This window comes from Solea senegalensis, linkage group LG16 (genome assembly GCF_019176455.1).
Source record: "Solea senegalensis isolate Sse05_10M linkage group LG16, IFAPA_SoseM_1, whole genome shotgun sequence".
Taxonomy (NCBI): Eukaryota; Metazoa; Chordata; class Actinopteri; order Pleuronectiformes; family Soleidae; genus Solea; species Solea senegalensis.
Window position 1 is genome coordinate 1,603,161 of NC_058036.1, and position 18,937 is coordinate 1,622,097.

General features: G+C 40.2%; 1 protein-coding gene across 23 annotated transcripts in view; it reads right to left on the reverse strand.

The window, feature by feature from the left end:
• Window positions 1-1,758: 1,758 nt before the first annotated feature.
• The window catches only part of mark3a (MAP/microtubule affinity-regulating kinase 3a), a 40,961-nt gene continuing 23,782 nt past the window's right edge, over window positions 1,759-18,937 (reverse strand). For 3 of the 23 annotated variants that reach the window (XM_044046696.1, XM_044046694.1, XM_044046695.1), the window contains exons 13-19: window positions 18,080-18,297; window positions 17,385-17,488; window positions 16,630-16,806; window positions 13,730-14,002; window positions 11,422-11,448; window positions 3,920-3,964; window positions 1,759-2,463 (exon numbers count right to left, since the gene is read on the reverse strand). In XM_044046696.1, coding sequence (XP_043902631.1) covers window positions 2,118-2,463; window positions 3,920-3,964; window positions 11,422-11,448; window positions 13,730-14,002; window positions 16,630-16,806; window positions 17,385-17,488; window positions 18,080-18,297 — 1,190 coding nt within the window. In that variant the 3' untranslated portion in view covers window positions 1,759-2,117. Of the gene's footprint in view, window positions 2,464-3,919; window positions 3,965-6,587; window positions 6,636-6,846; window positions 7,049-11,421; window positions 11,449-13,729; window positions 14,003-16,629; window positions 16,807-17,384; window positions 17,489-18,079; window positions 18,298-18,937 lie in introns of those variants that run through there. The other 20 variants (XM_044046705.1, XM_044046701.1, XM_044046703.1 and 17 more) reach the window with 16 other exon arrangements.

The following is an 18,937-nucleotide window of genomic DNA, read 5'->3' on the forward strand; positions in this document are numbered from 1 at the left end:
AGACTAAACGCCAAGTAATCGAACCAACACCAGCCTAAAACACCATAACAGCGTAAACATTTAAAAGCGACAATGAATAAGCACGGCCATGTTGGAAAAAAAAACCAGACAGTTGGAGAGAGACTCCAAAGATTCCAACGGTACTATTTATGTCACTCTACGACCAAAACTCACGGGTCCAGCCACAAAATAAGCGCAAAACAACTCACTTTCAAGAAATACAACCAGAAATGTTGTCTTACCTTTGTTGTTGAGCAAAACAACCTGTTTTCACCGGAACTTCTAAAGGAGAACTACACTTCCCAGCATGCTTTGGGTGCTCTTCCTGGTCTGATTGGTCATTCCAGACGGCCGTTAGCTTGTTTTGATTGGAGAATGTCCGTCAAACTACGAACGGAAGGAGCTACGTGCACTCGGAGACCGCAGTCTGATCCGATTAAAACGAGCTGTCAATCACCCAGATTGGCCAATCACAGCCGGAGCTATGGCTCAGAGTCGTCCCTGACGCTCCAGAGAAAAATGCTTTTTAAATCATTTTTTATTTTTTTTTATCCAAAACAAGTTTTTATTAGACCAATAGTGACATGTACGTAAACTGAAATGGGTTTAATAATTGTTTACTCATAGTAATCTTAAATGGCATAGATAGTGCCACACGAGGCATCTCTTCACGAAAACCTCTGTCATTTCACTCTGCTTCACTTCAGCATCACCAGACTTTGCACAGCTAATGTCCACATGTTGTTTCATGAGTTTTTAAGCTCCTAATGCACATTTTTAAAGGTGATCTTTATTTTAAAATGCAATAAAATCCTTCATTTATTGTGGGTCCCATCTGGCACAGTGGTATCTACAGTGAAACTTATATAAAGTGTTATCTATAGACCACGATAGTTCACATAGAGCTTGTAATTGCAGAGATATACTCTATTTATTTTGGGCATTTCATTTTCGAACAGGGACCCCAAAAAGAGGGTCAGGGAAGAAGAGGTTAAAACTTAATTTTACTGTTTTTGCACAAAGAAAATGTATATTTGAGCTGTGGCTGCAGACATTTTCCTCTAGAGGGCAGTGTTGCACCTCTCAGTGAAAAGGACGGACTGGACAATTTACTGCAACACAGATGTTAATGTGGAGAATTGACTTTTTCTGAATTTATTTCAATTTAAAAAGCAGTGCAACCGTTAACCTACTACCTGGATGATTAATTTAATGTTTATTTCCTGGTTTCTTTAATTCTCAAAAGACAGTGAATATTGTTTTGGACATTGGAAACAGGAGGTGCTTTTCAAAGAATGCTTTTCTGGACCCAAAACGTCCACAAGATGGCAGTAAACATTATTTTGTTTCCTGCCAGGTTCACTAGCTCCACCTAGTGGCCAACCTACCACTCTGCACATACAACACATACACTGTATGCTGTGTGTGTAGCCACAAACACATATTTTAATTAAAATTAAAATTAAAATGACGAGCATGAGACGAGACGTTCAAGTTGACAGACATTTTAATCGAGACACGAGTGACCCCTCGACCTTGTGGGCCATTTACACGGACTCCCCATCGTCATCATCATCATCATCATCATCTCTACTCAACAAAATACAAAAGAAAAAAAAGTACTGCAGTGAAGCGGTTTGAAAGTAACATACATTATTTACACTGAAAACAAAAAAAAAATGCTACGTGATTTTTTTTTCTTCTTTCTATTTTTCCGGGTGAGAGAGAGAGAGAGAGAGAGAGAGAGAGAGAGAACAAAAACAAAAAACAGATGAAATAAATAAGACTAGAAATGCTTTTTTTGTCCACATTCACAGCATGACAAATCGTTTTCCAGCCCGCGTGTCGAGGCCACAGCAACAACACCAACAACAGACTGAAGTATTAGTAGATAATTCAGTGATTATTGCCAAAAGCCTTAAACTATACAGTTTTTAATATTCAATACATAACTCTGTATTTTTGTTTTGTTTTTTTAAAAAAAGGAGAGGGGGAGACATTTGGAAACTGCTACTTGGATGATTGTACAGCTTAAATACTTCTAGATATTATATATATATATATTTATATATATATATATATATATGTACGTGTGTGTGTGTAAGTGTGGGTTTTGCTCATAGCTTTAACTCGTTGGCAACTTTGGAAGCGATGTTCTTGAATGCGATGGATGAGCCTGATATCCTCTTGAAGCGTACGCCGTTGAGCGAGAGGCGTGGCAGCTTGCACACCTCCATCTCCCACTGCACCAGGTTCTCGGCGTGGCCGTCGCCGTGCACGCACAGCAGCAGGAAACTCTCTTGCTGTTCGTAGTCGCAGTTGTTGGCGTCGAGCACCTTGCGAATCTCCCGCATGATGTCGCAGGGCTCCATGGAGCTGGTGGTCCTCATACTCCAAGTGAATCTGAGGGAGCGGGGTTTACTGTCTTTATTTTCCCCTTTTTGATCCCCAGGTACATGGCGACTGTCGGCACACACAGAGAGAGGAAAACAGCATTTAAGAGGCGCACATTTGGCCACTTTCGCCAGTGGATTTTAGAGAAATGGCAGCCATTTTGTGTCACCAAACCAGCTGGTTTTGGGTGACCCAAAATAGCTTCCAGCCACAGTTGAATAATATGAAATACTTTACTAACCCCAGTGTTTTTTTATGTTCATTACATTCAAGTCACACTTTTAAAATGTGTTAAAACATTTAAATGGATCCAATAATTTTATAATTTTATTGTATAAACTGAATTATGTTACCTACCACAAACTAATGTATTACCGTTTTTTTGTTTTGTTTTTTTTAGAGATTTTTGAACTATTACTACATTTTCTCAGGTTCCTATCTTCACAGGAAGTATAGATTGTTAACAAACCCGAAAAAAACAATCTCGTAAAAACAGAGCCCGAACAAAATTTTGTAAAAACAGAACCCCCCCAAAAAAACTCATAAAAACAGACCCCGAAAAAAATCTCTCATAAAAAACAGAGCCTGAAAAAGAATCTGGTAAAAATGGTGCCCCAAAAAATCTCGTAAAAACAGAACCAAAAAGAAATCTCGTAAAAAAGAGCCCAAAAAAAAAATCTCATAAAAACAGACCTGGAAAAAATCTCTCATGAAAAACAGAGCCTGAAAAAATATTGTAAAAAAAGAGCCCCAAAAAATCTTGTAAAAAAAAGAGCCCAAAAAAATCGCTTAAAAACAGACACGAAAAAAGTATTGTAAAAACAGAACCAAAATTGTAAAAACAGAAAACAGACACAAAAAAAACCCTTGTAAAAACAGACACAAAAAAAACTCTTGTAAAAACAGATCCCGGAAAAAAAAAAGTCGTAAAAACGGAACCTCGGAAAAAAATAAATCTTGTAAAAACAGAGCCTTTTTAAAAATTATTTTAGGTGAATGCGATACGCTTCCGCCAGGAAACACGTTTTGAAACAAATTCTTCGGAGTGTTTCTTTTTGAATGTTTGAAATAAACTGGACTCGTGTGACCGTGAATGTAACGACGTAAACTGGGGTTAGAACACGTTCAGATTCAGAGCAGAACAAACATGCCATGCTAACAGAGCAGCAAACACTGTGTCATGCAAATGTTAAATCAAAACAAAAATCATTGCCAGGCCAAACTTTAAAAAATGCAAAGCTCAAATTCATGAAAACACGATTAATAATAAAAATCATCGAGTAAAAAAGTCAAACAAAGCAGAGAGAGAGAGAGAGAGAAAGAGAGAGAGAGAGAGAGAGAGAGAGAGAGAGAGAGAGAGAGAGAGAGAGAGAGAGAGAGAGAGAGAGAGAGAGAGAGAGAGAGAGAGAGAGAGAGAGAGAGAGCGAGAGGGAGACTGCAGACGAGGAGAGACTGAAGCTTCATTTAAAGGAGGCGGGCGCACATGAAGGGGGCGGGGTTGTGGGCGGGGACAGGTTAGCCTCACCTTGAGCCCTCAAGTCTCCCGTTTCTCTCAAATTCTGTTGAGACTCTGAGGTGCATGAGAAGATCAGACAGGAAGGAGGAGAATAAAACACAACAAAAGATGTGGATTGTGCTCGACAAAAATAAACTTATTTTACATTTCACTTCAAATTTCAGTGGTTTAATCTATAATAAAAGAGAGAGAGAGAAAGAGAACATGGATGGCGACAACGACGAGGAGGAGGAGGCAGTGGAGGCGGAGCCACCAACCGCAAAGAAACAAAAGCACAAACAAACAAACATGGAAGATGTTTCACTTCCATTCAGATCAGTGAGGAAGAGTCATGTGACAGGAAGTGGACAGTGACGGTGAACCCCAAACTGAAAGCAACGGCAGCAACAAAAACAAACAATCAGAGCGGAACGGAAACGCCTACTGCACCTTTACATCCACACTCATGTGAATATTAACTATTAAAATATTCCTCAACGTCACATTAAAGTCACATTATTTGCCCTGAGAAACTGAAACAACAACAACAACAACAACAGAATCCATCCAAACAACAACATAAAATGATGTCTGAATGTGATAGAAGTGACTTTTTAAAGGGCTTTTATTAGAAAACGGTAAAAAACTAAAAGAAGCAAGAGCAAATGTGCAAAATAAAACATCGCAATTTGGTTAATAAATCATGATTAAACATTATTTTAAAGATTTAAAGCTTTTTTCAACATTTAATGGTAAACCACACCCACTTCTCTGAGGCTGACTCCACCCAGACAGTGAGCTGAGTGAGGGAGAGGGAGTGGGGAGCAGTGACGGGGCGGGGCGTGGAAATTTCACTGCCGCTAATGAGTCAAGGTGACAGGGTAGGGGGTGGAGTCTTGGACAAACGAGTCCCGTGCTGATTGGACAGAAGGCGGCGACCGCAGTCGCGGGTGTTTGACCAGAGAGGGCAGTAGATACATGAATGATTTCAATATTTTAATACTAAAATGTGAAGAGTTTGCAGATGAATCCACAAATAACCAGTGTTTATGTTTATCTGGTTAATGTTTACACCTGGAACTAATGGTTTAGGGTTTTAGTTACACTTTTAACTTTTGTTTTTGGGAGAATTTCTGATGTTTACAATCATTAAAAGAAAAGACCGTCTACGTGATGAACAGTGGAAGGATTAGTAATGAAGAAAACATGTTTTCTATTGCCTCGTGTGAGTTTATATGTCTTTTTATTTATTTTTCTGTACAGCACTTTGGATTGGACTGGATTATGGTACAGAAAACAATATTCATCAGCTGTGTTTTTACCAAATTCTCTCTGAGGAGCCAGTATTTTTTTATAATCCAAATCACAAAACTAATAATGAAAAAAACAAATGTATCCATAAGATAATTTAAAAACTACAGTTTATTCATGCGATGTACAACATTTATACACCCAAAATATTCACCCGCGACCCTTCTGCGGGTCCCGACCCAGAATTTGAGAACCGTGGCAAAGACAACTCTGCCAACCGATCTCAGCGACTGTGAAGATTAAATAATCCCGTTTTTAACAAGCACAAGTTAGAATTGACCTTTGAATAAAAGTCATAAAACAACATGCGAGATTAAAAACTGGCTGTTCAGTGCGTGATGCTGCAGTTTCACAGATTAAATTACACGGAGGAAACGCGTCGACTCAATTTCAAGATCAGGTTTAATTTGACGATTAAATGTGACGACGTCGACGTCGAAACTGTAAAATCCACAGTTAAATCAACCGATGTTTGCTAATCTGGCACCATACCATTAGTCCAGATTAGATTCTATTTTTGAACAGTTTAACAGTTAAATCCGTTTTAGTTGTTTGTCAGATTATAAACGTTAGATATTTACAGTTACTTTGTCGTTGACGGGGGAACGAGTTTCAGACAGACAGCCCGTGACTACTCGCTCCAAAACTCAGTAGCCAATCAGCAGGCAGCTTCTTAAGCCCCACCCACAGTCCATTATTAAAAACAAGATTCCTGATTGTTTCAGCTTCTTAAATGTGAATATTTTCTAGTTTCTTTGCTCCATAGAATAAAGAAAGCATTAAAAGTGAATTTGTGGTTTGTGGACAAAAACAAGACATTCGAGAACATCGTCATATCCGGGTTTGACAAACCTGCGTGGGGGCGTGGTTAAAGCCTTGATTCCACTTTAGCTTTTAAAGGTCGAGATCGTGAGGTCGTTTGGATCGATACTTGGATTTACACTCGAAGAATGATTATGCAGCCTTCACAGGGCTCATGCAGTCCTCGAGTGAACATGGCGTCCTCACGGCAGACGCACGGACACTCGCGCCGTCTCAAGTCTCAAATCTGTCCCTGACTCACTTACAGAACAAGGAGAATATTTGAAAATGAACAACAAAAGACTCAACGGGGTGAGAAAACCTGGTGACGGAGAACAGAAAAACAGGACGAGGAGCAGGAAGTGACCGCCACACACCCTCTCTCCCCCCGCCCCCTCCACCTCCCCCCCCGACAGCTCCACTGACTCGAAAAAAACATGAGGGACGAGAGAAGACACAGGAACCGACAGCAGGTCCTGAAAGTTGGTCAGAGACGCTGTGGAAGTCACATGACCAAGGGGGAGGGAGGGAGGAAGGGTAAGAGGAGAGGGCAAAGTCCCTCCACGTCACTCAAACAGCCTCTTACTCTAGATCTTCATCGTCCTACAACTCTCTACATCTTCAGCTCCTGAATCTGAAAGAAAGAGACGTGAATCTGAGGAGACGACCTCCAGAAACGGAGACACACGTGACAAAGCAAGAAAAAGAAAGAGGGAAAGAATATTTCTAAATGTGTGACATGACGACAGGCCGATAAAGAACAAAAAAAAACAAAGCATGGAAAGGATGAGGAGGAGAAAGGAGGAGGGAAGTGTGATCGAGGAGACTGAAGACTGAAGACTTACTAAGGGTCTTTCCTCCCTGCGTGGAAGGGATGGCAGGCCCTGTTTTGGCCATCTGCCGTTTGGCCGGGTCAATACTGACCCTACAGGCGAGGAGAGGAAGAGCAGCAAGAGGTCAAGGTTAAAGGGCACAGGAAGGTTAGGAGGACACACACACACACATAGTGAGGAGGAGAAGGAGGAGGTGACTGAAACCTAAAATGACCTGAGGAGAAGAAACAGGTTTTGGTCAAGTCTGGAAAACAAGATGAGGAGTTTTATCAGGAATGTACGGAGGAACCCAAACTGACAAAAGAATTCCCCTTAAGTAAAAATAAATCCATAATCTTTTAAATTCAATGAGTTAAAGGGAGTTTAAAAAACACAAATAAACAGTTAGTTTTACAATTAACCATCCAAATTTAACCTTAATATTTGAGTTCATATTTAATAATTGAGTCACTTTTTTCAAATCAGAAATGATCGAACATTAGGTTTAGTCACTGGAAAAGTATTATTTTTGGACATTGTTATTCTAATAATCACCCGTTTATGACTTAATTATGCAAGTTCACACGTTGTTGTTTGCTTAAAATAAACTTTCTGTTGATCCGATTTGCTTAGATTATGATCATTATTATACATTTCTTTTTGCTTAGAAGTAAAAGTTAGGTTTTTATGTCATTGGATGTAAAACAAAGCCAGAAATAAAACTGTAATAATTCATATTTAATAACCAGGTCAGGTTTTGTCCGCTTCACCACAGTGAAAAACACCGAAAAAGTTCTGCTGTTGCTTCTTATTTTTTACTTTTAAGCCGTTTTCAGTTGTTTAAAAAAAAAAAAAGGATCACCAGGTTATGACTTATAATACTTTTTGAATCAACGCAAATTATCAAATCACAATATTTTAAAAGGCAAAAAAAAAGGTAAATAGTGAACTGAAACTAAGACATTCTAATCCCAGTCCATGACACATTTTTAAATGATGCAAACTGTAAACATGACGTTTTAGCTACAATTTGTGTCATTTTATTTTAGGGTTAATAATTGAATAAAATATATATTTTTCTTTTTTTTTATTTAAAGCAGGAAATTCTACATTTTGTCAGTTTCACGTTTCCCACAGAAATGAAGACGGACAGAAAAGTGGCTCAGAATGAGGTGAGAAGACGGCGAGGACACATGGAGGACACACTTTGTCCAGGCTCTGGACGATGGAGAGGAAGGTGAGGACGATGTCAGGAGGGAAGACATATGCTGAGCCAGCAGAGGGCGCTGCTGAGCCACAGAGGCCTCACTTGTCCTCATCAGAGAGGGACATTCACTCAATCGCAGACGTTTAAACTCACTCCGTTTACTTAGATGTGGATGGACTTTTTAAAACCTCCCAACGTGAGACAATCCTGAACTCAAACCTCGTAAAAAGATAAATAAATCCCAGAAATAAGACGTAACAGACATTCAGATGAAATAATAAAACAACATAAAGGACAAGGACAAACTCATGTGGGGGATTTCTCTGAGGAGAAAACATTTTTAAACAAGAGGAAATATTATATTAGGACTAAAAAAATAATTATTTTATTCAGCTTTTTCCAACAAATTAAAATGAAACTCATTTAAAACTATATCAAACTATTCAGTACTAAAAAAAAAAGGGTTATTTTATTTAATGTTCAAGCAGAAATTTAAGCCATATTCACTTATTTATTGGATATTTATTATTCTAATAATCGCCGGGTTATGACTCATTTATGCAAGTTTGCACATTTTGTTTGCAATGTTGTACAAATACTTTGTCACTGTACTTATTTACAACAGACAATAGTGTACTTCTATTCCATTTCCTAGATAAAGTGTAATTTTACTCATTTCCAAAAGAAATAGTGTACTTTTACTCCATTTCCAACAGAAATAGTGTACTTTTATTCCATTTCCTAGATAAATAGTGTGTTTGCTACATATCCAACATAAATAGTGTACTTTTGCTACATTTCCTCGATAAATAGTGTACTTTTACTCCACTACATTTCCTTGAACCTACAACCTTCGAGTTGAGAGACAACTAGCCCTACCACTGAGCCACCATGGCTAAATCCTAACTCCTCACTTACGATTTTTGATACTTAAGTAAAGTAAATGTCATATACTTTAAGACCTTTACTTAAGTACATATTATAAAAAAGTGAATTCATTTTCTGGTAACATAGTCTCACTTTACTTCAGTACTTTGTACAGACTGCTGATTTGTGTGTTTTGATTATACATTGTTAGTATAGTTAAGTTTTTATGTCATTTGTTATGATTGCTGTTATAAAAGTGTGGCATTTTATCAGATGGAGGGGAAAAAAGACATATAAGGCAGAAATGAAAAAAATCAGCCGCAGTAAAACCCTGCATCAGTCGACCTCTACGAGTGATGTGTAGATTTTATGGTTTAACCTCAGACAAAACAAGTGCAACAGAGTTGAACCGACGTCCACACTGATCTCAGAAGAAGAAGAAAACAACCAAAACAACAAAGAACTGAAACGGGACAAAAGAAGAAGAGTCCCATTTTAAACTAAGGTAATAACTACAGTAACTACAGTGTCACTGCAACCGACTCCTACACAAAACACCACAACCTACAACATAAACCTGCTCCTAAAAGGTCCTGACGCACTTTCTATTGAGTGTGAATCACAAAGAAAACCAACAAATGTGATCATGAATAAAAAAACGTTCAAAGCTCCGTCAGAAAAGTGCAGTTTCAAACAGCTGAGAGAGAGAGAAGAGAGAGAGAGAGAGAGAGAAGAGAGAGAGAGAGTTCAGTCAACAACAACAATCGCTGTGGTGAGAAAAAGGAAAAAAAACACCACGATCGACGGCAGCTATGAAAAGCGACCCCTCATGCATGCACTGGCCAATGATTAGTGGCAAAGCTGCTGCTGCTGCTGCTGCTGCTGCTGCTGATTAATGAGCCGATTGATCGAGGAGTGAAGGTCGTCTCACAATCAGCCTTTAGCCGCTCAGACCAACCACAGCCACAGAGAGAGAGAGTACATTTACACACACTTACTGAGGAAAACACGTCTCAACAACATTCATTTCAAGTCTGTGCGGTAAATACATACACGTAGCTGTAGCTTAGCTTAGCACGGTGGTTTTTAACATTAGGGTTAACATCATGAAAATTACTAGGACTGTACGTTGTTGAGTGTTTTTCTCCAGTCACGTTTATCGCAATAATAGAAATTCAATGCTATTCACTTATTTATAGGGGTGGGAATCGCCAGAGACAATAAGCCGTGATACGACATTATGACTTAACCGCAGTATGAGATTATGATATTTTACGTCATCACAATGCAATATTTTCAAAATATTGACATCACAATAGGATATCATCACCATATGTACGTCACAATACGATATTATCACGATATGTACTTCATTATCACGATACTTTTGTCACAATGTGATATTTTGATGATATTTACATCATCACAATGCAATATTTTCGTGAAATTTAGATACCAATATATTATCACGATATTTATGTCACAATATGATATTATCACGATATTTATACCACAATATATTAGCGTCCCAATACGATATTCTCATGGTATTTAGAGCCCAATAAATATCAAACACAATAAATTTGATATTTACGGCCTAATACAATATTAACACCACATTATGCTATTATCACGATATTTATACCACAATATAATAATATTATCACGATATTTAAATCACAATATAATAATATTATCACGATATTTACATCACAATATAATATTATCACAAGATTTACATTACAATATGATATGATCACGATATTTGCGTCACACTGCGATATTGTCGCGATATTGCAAAATACTGAGTATTTCCTAAATACATATATTGCGATAAACTCACAGCAGCTCTCTGAAATGGACTGGAACATCAATCTTTCTTATTTTCATGATAATCCTCAAATGATTTCTGAAATGATGTGAAATATCAACATAAATCTTATTATTTCTTTTCTTTTTTTCACTTCACCAGCCCCCGACTGAGCAAACTCGACACTCGGTGACCCCCCCAGGTCATTTGAGTTTGAGACCCCTGGTGAAGACCATGGCAGATTTGATGTGTTGTAAAGTAAACGACGGCAAAGTGTGGACGTAGCGAGAATACTGGAGCTGAAAAATGTCCCGCCTGGAAGCGATTTCCCAAAAGAAAACAGCAGAGCTTTATTTTGATTTAACGATACTGCAGGCGCTGGACAACACAAACAGGGCTGTTAACGTTTTAACGCTTCATATTTACTGCACAGACTCGAGAGCGGCTTCAAGGAAACCTAGGGACAATATCACTGGAAACCCTTGGAAAGATCTGATCACGTTAATCTGATTATAACCTGTGCGATGTAAATGTACCCAGAGAAAGAGAGAGAGAGAGAGTTTGTTTTTCAGCTAAGCGTTGTGTTAGTTCAGTGCCAGCAGCCCCACGCGTCTCTGTTGAGTTTCAAAAGAAGGGTTTTTCTTTTCTTTTTCTTTTCTTTTAATAATGACATTGTTTGTCGGTATGTTTGGCACACAGTGTGAGGCAGTACAGGAAGTCCTACCTTTTGGTAAACCTGAATGACATGTTTCTACAACAGAAACCAGACAAAGAAAGAGTGAGAATGGTGAAGGAGACGTGAGAGGAGGAGGAGGAGGTGGGGGAGGAGGAGGAGGAGGAAGGGGAGGCATGAGGATTCTTAATGAGTGAACAAAAATGGGGTGATTGGAATCATCAACAGTGAAAGGGAGGATTCATTTATATTTTTCTTTCTTATTCATTCGATCATCAAAATGATTTCCATTCCTCATTTTAGGTCAGTCATTGCAGGAGCGACGTCACTGGCCTGGCTGCCGCTTCACAGCGTTTTAACAAACGTAGGATCCAATTTCAGGGTAATAGGTGCAAATTATACAAACTGATGTGTGGTGACTTTGGAGCGAGAGGGAAACATGCTGCTCACAAAGCTCTTTGGAGACAAATCTGCTCAACAAAAATCTGGTCTGGACCATTTCATGTTCACACTGGGCTCTCACCAAGGACGGATCGGATATCGGGGAATTTTAAGAACTACACAATCAGACTTTTTTGGGAAACGGAATCGTTTTCACTGTTGGAACATTATGTTTCCGGGAACGGTGGCGATGGCTCGTTAATTGGAGTAAATTAAAGGAAAAAAAAGACTTTAATCGGTGTCCCATGAGACCCATGATTATTGGGATACAAAAAGTTGTACAGGTAACAATCCTGGGAGAGCGGGTTATCCATTATACGGTTCAAGATCTACTCGACTTGACTGGATCCAAACACGTTATTTTCCATGACTTCATAGCTCCTCCTCAATGTGGGTGGAGTCATCATAGACTCAGTGACGTGGTTCTCTACGCGGCACAAACGAGTGACTTGTAAAGCAGTTGTTTTGGGTGAAAACGTTAAAGTCGTTAGAATCAGTCGACTTAAAAAGATTCGTTCACAGCGGAGCACAGACTCAAAATCATCACATTTGCACAGTGTGATGTTTTAAATCAGAGTCTGGCTTCTGAATTTCATCCACACATTAACCACAATGTCTCATTCAGTGCAGTTTAGTCCAGAAAAATAATGTTTTTAAACAACTAAAGCCAAACGTGTCTGGCACATTTAATATGATTTTAAGCATGAAATCCAAACCTGCACTCGTAAGGGAACAGAGTTCCCCCGTCTGCAGCTGTGAGCAAAGTCAAGCCTGTACTCATGGGACAATCCTGGTGAAAAGCATGAGGAAGTCTGCAGATATTTATCTTATCGGTCACTAAAAAACATGTGCGTTTTTATACATTTATTAATAAATGATGTCGCACAAAAGTGATGAAGAAACCACTACTTTTGTTCCAATTTATGGCTCTTATTTTTTAACCATGTGCGAGTTACAGAAAACGCAGATTAGAGCATGGATTGCGATATCATTCGTAATCGTTAATGACTGAAAAGTCCAAATCATATCGATGTGACATTTTGTGTCTATAAAAAAAATTTAAATATTTACAACACAATATTAGATTTTTTAGATAAAAGGACTCCTTAATAGCTCAATAGGGAACTACGGTCGGCTCCACAAAGGACGAGGTGGTTACATATTAATTCAGCGTCACAAAACTCACACTCTGGCTCGTTTGTGCTTTGGGGTTGCCGTGGACGCACGGCGGCACAAAATGGCCACCTCCATAAAGCAAGGCCCTTGGCTAACATACAGTAAAACTGCTACAAACCTTTTTTTTTTTTTTTAAAGCGATTACACATGTAAACAAACTTAATGGACAAATTATTTTTGACGGTTTTCCCATTACAGACGTCAGTTAACGACTACTTCTGCGAGTTAAGTGAACAGTGTGAATCTGAATGGACCAGGTTTCTACCTCAACCAATCAAACCTTCCCCAGTTCTATCAGAGAAAAATAGAACATAATAAAGATTAAAATGATAATGTGGTGCTTGGACAATCAAACAGCTAAATCTCTGAACAACAACATGAGTCGTTTCTTTTACAAAAAGGGTGAAAGTGTGGCTCGTGGTGAGCAGTTTTGGGTCTTTGGCGCAGGCAACCAGGCAGTGACAGATACACAATTTGGACTTGAGGATAAATCACATCGTATAGGACAGTGAAGTGCTCCCACAAAGCATGTAATTAATCATCCTAACTGCAGAAGGCAGCGTGTCGACTGGTTTTTTAACTGGAACAGGCAGAGTCAGAGGAGATTATACTGTGCAGAGCAGCGCTGGCTAGAGTCTATTTCAGTCCTGACCAGAGTTTTATTAACACATGCACACAAATGATAACAACTAAGACTAAGACTTAAAAAAAACCCCCGAGCCCATGCTGTTCCCTCGCTTACCTGCGGGTGAGTTTGGAGGTGAGTTTGGAGAAAAGGTTGCTGGTCCCGCGGCTGCGCGTCTGGGACAGAGGCGTGGCGTCGTGGGAGAGCGTGGGCGAGGCCGGCGGCCCGTTGTACGTGGCCGTGCGCCGGTCTCTCAGCTGGCCGCCGTGGAAGGTGCTGCGGCTGGCGGTTCCCCGGGGGAAGCGGAGTCGGTCGGGCGTGGTGGCGTTGGCGACGCTGTGGGTGGACACCACCGGGTTCCTCTGACTGCCGGGCGACACGGCGATGCTGCTGCGGGAGGACGGAGAGGAGAGGAAGAAGAGGGGGGCGGAGTCAGGTGTGATCAGGTGTTTGGACGACGAGTTTTCTCCACTGCAGACGTGCACGTCACTGAACCTGCACTCATGAATTATCTTTAACTCCTCACATATTCAGTAAAAGCAGAATAACTAGTACACAAATATAATTTGAGCTTTTTAAATGTGATGTTAAATGTTTCGCTCCAAATGAGGACAGAAGAGTCGTCTGTGTTAACAGAGTTGTTGCCGTAGTTACGTCCACATCCTTATGATGCGTGTGGAGACGTCCTGACACCCCTACAATCTGCCAGTGGGAAACCCGCTCCTGTGTCTGTCAACAACAACAAAAGGTCAAATGATGCAGCTACACGACTGGAGTGGACAAAAAACAACAACAAGCAGCTTGAAACTGTTGCGTCACATTTTTGTCGTCATCTTTTCAATGAATCCACGTGTCTGCGCTGACATGAGTTTCTAATGTTGCCTAATGTGAGTTTAGGATAAATGGATGTTGCGTGTTAGATGTCAACAGGGCAGGAAATTAAATTTAACAGGGACATATGTAAATAAGCAGCTGACGGATTCAGATAAAACGTTTAAACCTGATTTTCTTACGTTAAATAGCAGATGTAAAAAATTGTTTTTAATCCAAATCTTAATGCTTTGTTTCTCTTTTGTTTCTACCGCAAATGAGACGAATAAAAGATGTTAAAACCCCCAAAAATGAAGCCATTATTTCACAATTTATTCATTTGTGGATACATTTACCCATGATTATAGCTGTGTTTATGATCCTTAGATTTTATACATTTCATATATTTTTCTATGCTAACTTGCTAACAAGCCAACTATCAATCTATGCTAGCTCACTCACAAGCAAACTATCTAGCTTTGCTAGCTTGCTCACGATCCAACTATCTATGCTAACAAGCCAGATATCCATCTATGCTAATGAGCCAATTTTCTATGCTAGTTTTGTTTTGTTGAATAAATGAAAGTTACAGAGGAGAAATTCACTGCTGAAATCTTTATGATGTCACCATCATAACACATCATTTTTTTTCTTCTATTTTTTCAAAAAGCTTTTGAAAAGGTTAAAATTAGCTGGGTTATATTTGATTATTTAAGTACAAGCCCCAAATAAAAATCAATTCAGGTCTCATTCTTGTACGTTTTTGAATTACACCAATAATAATAAAAACGACCCTCTGCTGCACTGCTGACCCCAATCTTTGTGGTAAGCAAAGTAGAGCAGGAACTCAGAGGCTCCTCCAGTCAAAATCCAGCTAAACATCTTCAGGTGGAAACAGGAAACTATTAAATTATGATTTAAATCAGTTCATGGGCCAAAGAAGAAATTTGGAAAAAGAAGGAATAGGTGTTTATCAGGATCCAGCTGCATTTAATTTCCTGTCCTGGAGATCAAGCTCTTCATGATTTCTTGTCCCTGATCATTTTCACAGTGTGAACAGAAGAGAAGAGTCTGAGGGTGCCGGGACAGCAGGGGGAGCCGGTGAGCCGGTGTTTGAACAGATGAGGAGGATCCAGACGGAGAAGATCAGGGTCAAAGGCGACAGCAGAGGGCAGAGGAGAGGTCAGGAGCAGAGCTGAGAGAAGTTGCTGTTATATTGTAAATGACTGCGTCGTTCAGTTTATGACCAGCAGGGGGACGAATAACGCAGAGCAGGAAAAATACCATCACACACACGTCAGTGTGGGGATAGATATTTTTCTGTCCTTGTGCCTCCAGTGGTCAGTGTCTGAAACTACACTCATGTCAGACGCTGGTGAAATGTTTCGTTAAATCACTGAACTGTCAGTAAAATGGCATCACCTGTTCTGTTTACACAAACCAGTGTTCATCCACACACACACACACTAACTAGTCAACTATCAATCTGCCTCTCTATGTTGACTTGCTAACTAGCCAACTATCAATTTGTCTATATATGCTAGATTGCTAATTAGTCAACTATCAATCTGCCCATCTGTCTATGCTATCGATGCTAGCTCACTAACAACTTGCAACTATATTTTTGCAGGCCAACTACCTATCTATGCTAGCTTGCTAACAGGCCAACTACCTATCTATGCTAGTTTGGTAACAGGCCAACTATCTATCTATGCTAGTTTGCTAACAGGCCAACTATCTATCTATGCTAGTGTGCTAACAGGGCAACTATCTGTCTATGCTAGTTTGCTAACAGGCCAACTATCTATCTATGCTAGCTTGCTAACAGGCTAACTATCTATCTATGCTAGTTTGCTAACAGGCCAACCGTCTATTGCTGCTGTCTCTATTTGTGTCTTTTTACGACAAAATTACAATAAAAATCAAAGGTCTGATATGTTCTGATAGGTGTAGTCTGTGTAGTTTGACCTGTTCTGCTCTGACAAACATCGACTTCAGACACTGACATGAAAAAACAGGTGGGATGCACTTTGTTTACAGTTGCAGGAAATGTGTCCATGGTTTAGTGGTAGAGTTAGAGCGTGAAGGCGGCCGACGTGTGGGTTAGCGAGGGGCCGATCAGAGGCTCAGACAGGAGAGGGGACACATACAGACAGACAGACAGACGGGGGGACGTTTGGAGGCCCTGCCGTCTTGTCTCGTCTTACTTGGGCACGCTGTAGTCCAGATCGTAGTAGGAGTGGGGCAGCGTGGCCCAGCCTGCCTGGCAAGTGTGCAAAGGGCCGGCGGTTTGATACCTCAGCCGCACCGAACTGGACGAGGCACCCAGCACAGTAGCCGCAAAGGCAGATGAGGGGCTAGTGGCACAAGCCATCTCTGTCATGCTGGTCATGCCACGACGAAGAAAAATAAAACAACCCCAAACCCCCGAAAATCAAACCCCAAACACACAGGCAGAAATGAAAAATTAGAAAGAAGATGGAAAAGTAAATTTAAGGGGGAAGGAAAATAAAGTCATGAAACAAGTTTTTGTTGGGAGCCTCAAACAGCTGGGACTTAATTCTGCTTTCAGAGTTCAGAGAGCGTACATAAAAAATGGACGTAGACTTCAGGTTTGATGTCTGAATGGACGTTTAAGGGAAAACAAGCTTCTATTAAAACTTAAAAAACTCAAATGTTGCAAGTGAAATCATGAATCTCAAGGCTTCAACACGGGAGTGTGTTTCATATCCAGAAGACTACATCCATTTCTTACACCAATCCCTCAATAAAGTCACATTTACAGGACTTAAATTTGACCACAGTGAAGGGTTTTCGTCTTCTTCTTGTGCCGAGTAATCAGATTGAAACCGTTTTTAACTTTGAGTTCAACCCGTTCATCTTTGTCCTCAGTTTAAAAAATGAAAAATAAATAAAAGGTTATTATTTTTCTAGTAGTAGGCAACAAACTTCCTCCTCTCACCTGTTCTCTTTCCCGTTGGGGATGACGGCGAGGCGGTCCGCGTTGTTCCTGTCACTGCAGACGTACGTGTTCCTTCTGGTCATGCCTGCCGACGCAGTGATATTCTGCAGGACCAGAGACAGAAAGTCCATCACAAACTGATCTTGTGCAGCACTTTAACCCTTCAGCACCACCCTGTGACCCTCATGTGGAGGATAAAGAGGCAGAAGACGGACGGATGGATACTGGAAAGCAGAGAAATAGAGCACTGCGAGATCCACCGGTGAGTCAGGCGTTTGTGACGTCGGCTTCTCAGCACGGTAATTCCTAAACGCTTGAATGAACAACTGCCAGATATCTAAAGTGAAAGTTATCTTTCACTCATTGAACATTCTGTAACAATTCTACAGCCATGAAATCAAAGTTAATCCAGGCAGCCTGAATATCATGGTGGTCACAAGAGGGTTAAAACAAACATCAAATGATATTTAAACTGCTCCGACAGTTGATTGACAGAAAATATGAAATAGGATTGGTTGCGAGGGTGATTTGGTCAATTACGTGATTAAAGTATGTGATAAATTGTCATTTAAGACAATAAAACCACCAACGATGTATCAATGAATAACAGACTTTTGCAAAAGTAGAAACAAACTTTATAATAAATGGAATAAAAACGTCAGTGAACATGCGGGTAACGTGACCGTGCGACTCACGCTCGGGCCCGTGGTGGCGCCTTTCCTGCGGTCAGGGATGTCGGCCTTGTTGGGGTTGTTGGCGTTGCCCAGCAGGGGGCTGGCGGGCGGAGCCCCGCGGCTGCCCGGCGTGCTGGGTTTCCGGAGCTGGACGCCGCTCTCCTCCTTGGCGTTGTTCTCCGCCGTGGTCGTCTGACTCCTCTTCGGATGAGACATCCCTGCAGGGACGTTCTGACCGACTGCAGAGACGGAAAAAACAAACATATCTCATGTTGATCAATAATGTAAGAGCATCAGTTTTGATAATTAGGCGCTTATTTAAGGCGGAGCTTGTATTTCTGTCTGTTTCTCTTCCGTTTGGTCGACATGTGAAGATGTAGAATTGTGCATTGTTGTTATAAAACTGGGAAAATTAAGTTTTAATTTCAGTTTTTAGTTTTTAGTTTTTATTTGGCTCAGTTTGTTTATTTGGAGAGGTTTTGATTTCCTGGTCAACATGTTTTTTTTTTATTGGCTTAATGAAATGGTTTGTTTGGATGCGTGAGGATTTACTTTTGTTCCTTGGTTGAGGTATATGCTCTATTTCACCAACATTCTCGTGGATTAAGTGGAAGTCTGCGTGTAATTAGTTCAATTTGACAAACATTCTTTTCATTTAATGTTCCATTTGTTATCAAAACATTCACTGTATTTCAGCTCCACGTGTGTAAATGCATATTTGAACATCCTGCTATTAGTCAAACATCTAAAAATGTCGTGGTCTTTCCTTGTGAACGCCGCAGTCACAGCTTCACGAGTTCTAAGTGAAGACGTTTGAGCTGCGGATCTCACAGAGAGAGGAAACACTGTAAACTTAGCTAAAGGTTAAAGTGTCTCCAC